The sequence below is a fragment of the Stigmatopora nigra genome, chromosome 12, assembly GCF_051989575.1.
Source record: "Stigmatopora nigra isolate UIUO_SnigA chromosome 12, RoL_Snig_1.1, whole genome shotgun sequence".
Classification (NCBI taxonomy): Eukaryota; Metazoa; Chordata; class Actinopteri; order Syngnathiformes; family Syngnathidae; genus Stigmatopora; species Stigmatopora nigra.
In genome coordinates, this window is record NC_135519.1 from 11,273,503 (window position 1) to 11,281,769 (window position 8,267).

General features: G+C 39.7%; 2 protein-coding genes across 4 annotated transcripts; both read left to right on the plus strand.

Annotated features, from left to right (window-relative positions):
• Nucleotides 1-244: 244 nt before the first annotated feature.
• Nucleotides 245-3,339, plus strand: plekha3 (pleckstrin homology domain containing, family A (phosphoinositide binding specific) member 3). 2 transcript variants are annotated; one of them, XM_077729060.1, is made up of 8 exons: nt 245-448; nt 1,283-1,399; nt 1,459-1,608; nt 1,709-1,830; nt 2,037-2,141; nt 2,219-2,262; nt 2,669-2,775; nt 2,855-3,339. In XM_077729060.1, exons 1-8 carry the CDS (start codon nt 427-429, stop codon nt 2,962-2,964), a joined length of 777 nt encoding a protein of 258 aa, XP_077585186.1. In that variant the 5' UTR covers nt 245-426; the 3' UTR covers nt 2,965-3,339. The 2 variants fall into 2 exon arrangements, with proteins under 2 accessions (XP_077585186.1, XP_077585185.1); XM_077729059.1 differs by having other exon boundaries at nt 251-788.
• Nucleotides 3,340-3,419: 80 nt separating this feature from the next.
• Nucleotides 3,420-8,083, plus strand: LOC144205030 (protein phosphatase 1 regulatory subunit 1C-like). Of its 2 annotated transcripts, none has more exons than XM_077729061.1 (8): nt 3,420-3,580; nt 4,042-4,085; nt 4,498-5,470; nt 6,378-6,429; nt 6,874-6,911; nt 6,997-7,051; nt 7,621-7,806; nt 7,916-8,083. In XM_077729061.1, the coding sequence occupies exons 3-8, from the start codon at nt 5,390-5,392 to the stop codon at nt 7,969-7,971; spliced, it is 468 nt and encodes a 155-aa protein (XP_077585187.1). In that variant the 5' UTR covers nt 3,420-3,580; nt 4,042-4,085; nt 4,498-5,389; the 3' UTR covers nt 7,972-8,083. The 2 variants fall into 2 exon arrangements, with proteins under 2 accessions (XP_077585187.1, XP_077585188.1); XM_077729062.1 differs by lacking the exon at nt 3,420-3,580 and adding an exon at nt 3,919-3,938.
• The last annotated feature ends 184 nt before the right edge of the window (nt 8,084-8,267 follow it).

The following is an 8,267-nucleotide window of genomic DNA, read 5'->3' on the forward strand; positions in this document are numbered from 1 at the left end:
TGACCCACATTCCCTTTCCGTGTTAGTACTTTATCCTGGATGTTTTTCTTTAGAAGTCAATTCATTTAATGAATACATATACCAAATATTATTTAAGTACAGGCAAATTCAAGGGCAGAACTTAACAAACAAAAATAGCTGTTGAACTGTTTTTCATCCAAACAATTGTTGAATTGTGAATCATAATAGGTTCGTTCAAAAAGGAAAAAATTATTAAATGTAGTATTTTAAAAGTATTTATTGCATGGATATGGAAGATGAAAACTACATGTTGTGCATCAATGGGTTAACGGTCATTATATAGGTCAGCAATTAGTAGCACCTGCATGTACTGCATCATGTGATCCGCATCCTTAATCCTTTTTTGGTACACTGTACAATTTCAACATTAGATCCATAAACCTAGCATCGACACAAATCTAATTAATGGCCTGTTTTACGCCAAATCGTAAGTATTCGTTTCTTTTATGTGAAATGACCCTCACAGGTTTTCGTCATCGGCTTTTGTTTTGTTGACACTTTTCCTTCCCGGCTTGCCGTGTCCGCTGACTTATCTTCAAGTTAGCGTTAAATCTAAAGCAAGATGCCGATCCCTTTCTCGTTAAATCCACAATTATTTATTTGTTCGAGAGGGATAGTGGTTGAAAATGACAATTGCGTGCTTGATTGACTCGTCGTGGTTTGTCACTGAGCTGCTTTAGCTTGTTAGCTAGCAGCTGTCACGAGATAAACTAAAATAAAGCAAACCATGGAGGGTGTTCTCTACAAATGGACAAACTACATGACAGGTGAGTGAGTCTTTGTCCTTCTTGTGTGTTTATGTCACTATATGTTTAGATTTCATTGTTACTCCAAAAATGATGCAAATTCGGAAGCAACATTCATACATTGATATTATGGTCAATTGATTACCATTCAAAACCATCAGTTACGCTCTCAACGCAATATGTCACATGCTGATTTATTAAAATCGGACATTTGTGCTCTTAATAGCAACAAGTAACCTCTGAATGGTCGAGGTCAAGTGTTTAGGTCTGTTGCCAACATTGTGCAAAGGATTAAGCTATTCATACACTGGTCAAGTAGAGAAATAGTTGATTAAATATTTTCCAGAACGCTGTTTTTCATTAATTACTAGATAATGCAATATTCAAGTATTCCAGGTATAGGCATTTTTGCAAAGTTTATATCATAAAACTTAGGATCCTTAAAAATAACATTGTCTAGGACACTCGTGTGCCCATGTCACACAAAATCAATGTGTGTGTGTTTTTTTTTTTAGGCTGGCAGCCACGCTGGTTTGTTCTGGACGATGGCATCATCTCTTACTACGACAGTGAAGATGATGTGAGCAAGGGGAGCAAAGGTTCCATAAAAATGTCCGTTTGTGAAATTAAAGGTTAGTGGGCAAACATTTGAATGATTAAATCAGCGCCATTGACGATATTTGCTTTTCAGTTCACCCGACGGACACCACCCGTTTGGAGCTGATCATTCCCGGAGAGCAACATTTTTACGTGAGGGCAGTGAATGCAGCAGAGAGACAACGCTGGCTGGTGGCGCTGGGCTCGTCCAAAGCGGGAACGTTTGATGCCCATAAACATAGAGGTACACGATAGTAGACAGAGAAATATTTTACTTTAGGTATGTAAGGGTTCAACTTTTTTTGACCAGAGGTTTGCCTCTTTTTCCATTGTCCATATTTTAGGTCCAGACTGTCTGAGGACCAAAATGTCCGAGCTTCGTCTTTACTGTGACCTTCTAGTCCAGCAGGTCCAAACCATCCAATCACAGAGCAACACAGACGCCGGAGACATGTCCACTCCCGAGGTTTCCAATAAAAAACTTAACTAACTGACTATGCTGAGAGACGTCCAGTCCATTTTGATTGAGAAGGCTGACAATGACCATCTAATGTTCATTTGCAGCCAAACTCCCCGAGTTCCAATGGAATGGACGTCTATCTCACATGGAGAGCAAAAATATTTTTTCAAATGTAGTCAAAGGAGCAATAAGATTTTGTATGTGATTGTCAGGCTTCACTACTTAGCGCCACCTGTGCCACATTCATCCGGACACTGGAGGAGTGCATGAGCTTAGCACAGCACAGCCTCACACCACACCTGCAACCTCCTGAAAGGGTCAGATACAAACCTAATGGTCATCCATCCGTAGGCTATTGGTATTGATTGTTGCCATGATTTTTTTTTGTGTCCAGATAAGAAGATCAGTCAGTCACCCTGGAACATCCACCTTGGACAGGTCAGTACAAACACATATTGCAATATGATGTGCCTTTATATATAAATCTATATGGGTTAATTGTATGAAATTACCTTTAGCACAGCTCCATCAAGTGGATGTCTAACACTAACCTATTACTACTACTACAGACTCATCTAGTATATGTACTACTTCTTATATATGAAACAAATTTTTAAATAAGCTATTTATTGACAGTACATCATATAGTGCGGAAAATACGGTAATATGACTGCAAAGCCTAAATATGCAAAAAATAATTCAATTTTAAAAATGCTTAAAAATGTTCCAAACACAAATCAGGACTCTTGGCTCAGCCAAAAAATATTATTGAGGGGGTTTTCCATTTTTTTCTTCCAGTCTGAAACTCATAATGATTGTCTTCTATTATTTGTATGTTGTTCAGGTGCAGCACGCTCAAAGAAAGCTCCGGTGGGGGTCCGAGATCCAAGCCGCGGCGGGACCGGGCCAGCTCGGACAGTTCGCTACACGACACGGAGCCAACGTATAAAGGTGCCAACAACTTTGCATTGACAGATAGATTAGACGTCAAGGGCAACCATTAAGTCGTTCTGCCGTGTGTCTCTTCCAGGTTTGCTGCCGAACCTCGGCGGCGACCCGCCGTGCATCCCCGAAGAACGAGGGGGTGCCGTGAGTCCGAAGACCACACCCACTGACACGGACACCGATTTGTCCATTTGATGATCATAAAAAGGCGGGATGGCGTCGCTTTGAATGTATTTTTGAACTCTTAACGAGCACTTTGGACTTAATGTGAGTTATTTATTTATTTTTGTTTTTGGGACTCTGAACTTGAATTCTTCCCGGTGAGTGCAGGAACAAGAATCATGGTGTTGAACTCTGTCAGCACCTTTTCATCCTTCTTATTTAAATTTTAATAACTTTTGTCACCAGTAGACGTCCGTTCCATCTGGATTGGACGTTATTGCCGTCAATGGCAGTCGATGAGTTAAAAACAAGCTGCACTAGAGCACCTACAAATGATATGCTTTAAAAAGAAGAGTGAATAATATATGATTTTTTTGGACCAATGTAATGTGAAAAAGACCCCCCCCCCCCCCCAAAAAAAAAAAAAAAAAAAAAATTAAACAAAAAAAATATAACATTGTTTTGCATTTCAGATTTTGAGGCTCACGCTGGGAATGCTCTACTATGTGTGCGTGTGTGTGTGTGTTTACAGAAGGTGTGCGATCGTGTGTTTTGGATTTTGAATTGTGTCATTTCAGCCGCCATGTGTTAGGTGCCGGATGTCCTTGCCCCATGGAACAGGACACCAACACAAAGGCTCACTCTCGAGGTGAGTGCACCACTGCAATTGCATTGGCATTCCACACATGTCAAAAAAAACATAACCAAAATGTATATGTAAAAGAATAACAGATGATAATGGATTCCAATTGAAGGAAAAATATTGTTTTTTATTGTTTTAATTATTTTTATTTCAACTAAATCCAACTAAAGAATCAAGATACACAAACATATTGAGAAAATAATCAAAAATATGCTTGAAAGCATGCAACCATCACAACAGTGGTTGACGCTTATGCAAAAGCAAACATTGTTGAAGAGTGTTTAAAAGGGGTGTTGGAACACTGTCCTGCCGACCTGCACTTGAAAGATGGAGGAGGCGGGCACAGGACAACAAGCACCTGATGGTCTGTTAGGACGACACATTTGACTTTCAGTATTAGTATTTCATTTTGGTATGTTTTGGGGATGTCCTAATGTAAGGCTTTTCTGCTTTTGCATTGTATACAGGCAGCGTTGAGGATCAAGCGACTACTAGTCCAAAGCTGCTTAAGGTAATACTACTACTTACCTGTCTTATGATACTCCTTTTATATTTTTATAACACCTGAAATAATTTTCCAGGCACTTATTGAACTCGAGTAAAAAATACAAGTTTATAAAATCCATGCTTTTTGTATGGGTAGTCATTTATAAAGTCATTTCAATTAATGAGTTCAATTTAAAATATTAGATTTATTTTTATATCATTGTTAATGCTATGGTGCTATATAAATACAAACTAAAAAGTAAACCTGAAATTTGAATAAATTGTTGTACAATTCAAATCAATTGTTTTTCCTGAGCACATATTTGTTCACATTTTAATACTCATTAAATATTATCAAATCGTTAATAGTACAATGAGCTGATAAGTAGTCCACAAGTGTCTTGAATAATAATGTGCATAAATGTGTTGTGTTTCAGGGCCGGAGCGCCGCAGAGTTTGTGATTGTTCCTCGATGCGCCGGTTGTTACAAGCCGCGCAAATATGCCGCCAAGTCGGCAGGATTTGACAAAGACCGCGACCAATCGTCATCCAGCGAAGAAGACGACGACGACAATGCCGAGCGTGAGGACCAAGATGCTCCTGAGGAGGAAGCCAACAGGCATCAAGGTGAAAGTCAGAATGAGATGGGAAATGCCCCAAAAGGGCCTGAAATGGACCTCAATTAAAAAGAAGGGATATAGTTAGTCAAAGAAGGCAATTATATATTGCATTAATTCAACTTTTTGTCTTCCCTTTTGCGTTTGCCTTAAGTTAAATAAATCTTTTAAACACACTTGACCTAAATGTGGCCACTTTCAACCCTTCATTCATTCATTCACCTTTCTGCTTATCCTGGCTAGGCTCGCGGGGGTGCTGGAGCCTATCCCAACCAAATTTCAATCTCACAATAGGCACAACACACCCCGAGTTCCTCACCAGTCAATCACAGGGCACCAGAAGACAAAAACACATTCTCGAGGAACAATTCAGACTGTTGAGGACTGTCAATGTCATGAATCATAATGTGCCCTTTATGAGTTTTTCAGTCTCTTTTTTGACACCACCAAAAATAGTCACTTCCCCTTTAAAGAGTTTAAAATGTCGACTAAACAATACCCATCGACTAGCACTCACATTTGTGACAATAGAAAAACTGCATAGTCGGCATTTACATCAATTAGTCTTTTAGTGCGCACACTGCGATGGACTGTGTGGCCAGACCACTCCCTCCTCACCACACACACACATGCATGCACACCCCCACACTCTTTCTTTCTTTCTCTTGTGTTTGTTTGTACGAGCGAGTAAGCGAGCGAGTCTCGGACTGCGATGGAGCCCGGCAGTCCAAAGAAGATCCAGTTTGATGTCCCGCCTCTGCAGGGACACTTAGACCCACAGGCTGCTGAACACGTGAGTCGACCACTTGACTTAATATGGGATTTGTATATGTTTGTTATGTTAGTCTTAGCAAAAATGGCTCTTTTCATCATCATGTTTGTTGGAGAACTTTCACCATTTCTTGGTAGACTTGCATGTAAATGGTGGGCAAAGTTCTGGAAGGTATTTTTGCATGGGTTGTCTGAGTGGCATGTTTACGTGATGAAGATGAAAAATGACATCATCTTTGTTGCGTTCATGTGACAGGACGGACTAAATGTTCCGCGTGCGTGCTAGTTGTCAACACTTGGTGACCTATTTTTGATTTTTTTTACATTTTCTTTTAAAGATTTATTGTGGTTGTTAGACGCAGTTATGCTACCAAATGTAGTCTGTCAGCATACAAATTAATAGTTGTGTAATTGGTGATTTAATGATACTCTCCATTGGAATGTATGAGCCAATGTTTTGCAATGATAAAATAAATTAGTAGTAATATAGTCTTACTAATCTTCCATATTCTTTTAGATAAGGATTTAAAAAAAAAAAATATTCATGCAGGCCATTTCAATTTAAAGTGACAGTGACATTTTTAAAACAATAGAGCTGAAAAATGAAATCCAAATCCAAAATATCAAACTTCCCTTTAACAAACAAGCGCTTCTCTAAGAAGTGCTGAAAGGAACCAAAGAAAAACATGACATTTGAATTAGTATTTGCATCTTAATTTTTTCCATTGGCCGTTTTCTATGGATTGCTATGCAGCTTTTGGCTTTTGCAACCAATGAACTCACTCAAACAAACACAAGATTTTAGCCAACAACCTGCTTGTAAATACAACCTCATACATACACGCTCCTTCTTGCATGCGCCTAACTCTAAGTCACTTTGTTCTTTGTTTTGAATCACACTTAACATTTTTATATATTTTTTTCCCCAGATACGTCGCAGACGACCAACGCCTGCCACTTTGCAAATATACAGGCATCCAGGTACTAAACACAAACACACCTAAGTACAGGTCATTTGCACCTTGGCAACACAGTTTGTCTCCATAAAGAAGCTTTTGAATGGGGGTTGGACCGGTCGCTGGGAGGGCTAGAGGGGGATTGTGCGGGTCTATAATGGAACCTTTATTAGATTTTTAGAGGCAGCATTTGGGAAGTGATGTCAGTCATGCTGAGCATGCACACGTGCATGTGTGTGTGTGTGTGTGTTCCATTTGATGATCTCAGTTTAATGAGTGTCCAAATCACATTAATGCAGGGCCGGTTTTCTCTAAGGGCGATTAGGGCGACAGCCCAAGGTGCAATCTGTGTGGGAGCGCATTAGAGCTCTCACATTGTTTTTTGTATTTATTTATTTTTGCTATTTATGTTGGCATGTTCTATTGGGTCAAAATGAAGCGATCATTTGATAAATTGTGTTTTGCGCAGATGTCGGGGATCAAAATAACGCCAGCGGAGGCACTCAGGTTTGTACGCGCAGACGCACTTACAGACATATTGATTGACTTTTCTTGCTGTATTAATTATCGTGTCATTGTGTTTGTTGCTCAGTCTGCAGATGGCGCTCAGAGAAAGCAGAGCATCTTAACTCCGCCCACCACGAAAGGTGAATATATATATTTTGTATCATTTAAAGGCAAGTAAATTACTTTGTCTATGGTCTATCCAAATCTTTGCTTGTGGCATAGACACAGAGGAAAAGAACAAGAAAGTTTGCATGTAAATTTGAGCAGATCAGGCAGGAAGGGAAGACTTTAAAAGCTTTTCTTCTCGTATTGATCCATTGGCGTGCACACGAGTTGGCTCTTAATAGCAACGTTGCCGTTAAAAGCGTAGCAGCGCAATTTCTCCGGTGCAAAATATTGCAGTGATGAGCAAAGTGCGTTCAATAGATGTGCGCTCGTAAATTTAAAAAATATATGACTCCCCTGTGTAACAGGTGGGTCAAACTTATTTTTGTCGTATTTAGTTACTTTTGATTGGCCGCTATGACTGCCACAATCAATCACCTCATGATTTTTCTATTTATTTCAAAAGAAAAGACACAATAGGACCAAATATTTTGATGTATCTATAATCTTCATTGGAATTTTTACATGAAACAACTGAATGGACATCATTATACACTTACAATTGTTGTAAAATGACAAGCATTGTTGTTGTTCTCATCCACAGATCTTCAGCTTGGGGGACAACCCACCCCCGGGGAAACAGACCATCATTTGGGTCCGATTGCAGCACAGCTCTTTACAAGCTCTTTCCCGTGGACCAATCGGAATGGACCGCAGGAAGCCAACGGAAACCAGACGGGCCTTTTCGCCAATCGGCAACAAGTGGTGCCGCAGAGCAACAGTACAACGGGTAAATTGCATTAGTATCATTCAAATTTTAACATGATGATTTGTCAATTTTGCTTATGAAAGCAATTTTTATGTCTTGGAATTAACTTCTCCACTTTTGTTTTGCTAAGATGTGTCTGGCGAATCCCAAAATGAAGCTTCAAGTCCTGACTCGGTCTCTCGGTAGCCGCTCTTCCTCATCTTGGTCCTCCTCGCCGCTACGTTTGCACTGCTCGCCGACCACAATGCTGTAAAATCTCTTGCAGGTGGCTGTGAATAAATATGTAATTATATTGCAAAAATAACGTTTTGAATATTTGGCAACGTTTTGCTCAACCTTTCCTAAAACCTTAATAGCATCTACTAGTATGTATTCCTCCCTTATCATCGTTTCTACCACAAGTTGCTTCATCCAATGCAATGTCGCCGTCTTGTGGCGATTGTGGGTCATTACAGCTATGCACGAACTCTGGGTGGCAGACT

Bases quoted from the DNA above. Each gene is read 5' to 3' on its own strand.
- plekha3 (XM_077729059.1), top strand. From the start codon at position 749: ATGGAGGGTGTTCTCTACAAATGGACAAACTACATGACAG. The intron at 1,400-1,458 runs GTTAGTGGGCAA...TTTGCTTTTCAG, and splicing joins GTCCGTTTGTGAAATTAAAG to TTCACCCGACGGACACCACC. The intron at 1,609-1,708 runs GTACACGATAGT...TCCATATTTTAG, and splicing joins TGATGCCCATAAACATAGAG to GTCCAGACTGTCTGAGGACC.
- LOC144205030 (XM_077729061.1), top strand. From the start codon at position 5,390: ATGGAGCCCGGCAGTCCAAAGAAGATCCAGTTTGATGTCCCGCCTCTG. The intron at 5,471-6,377 runs GTGAGTCGACCA...TTTTTTCCCCAG, and splicing joins ACCCACAGGCTGCTGAACAC to ATACGTCGCAGACGACCAAC. The intron at 6,430-6,873 runs GTACTAAACACA...TGTTTTGCGCAG, and splicing joins GCAAATATACAGGCATCCAG to ATGTCGGGGATCAAAATAAC.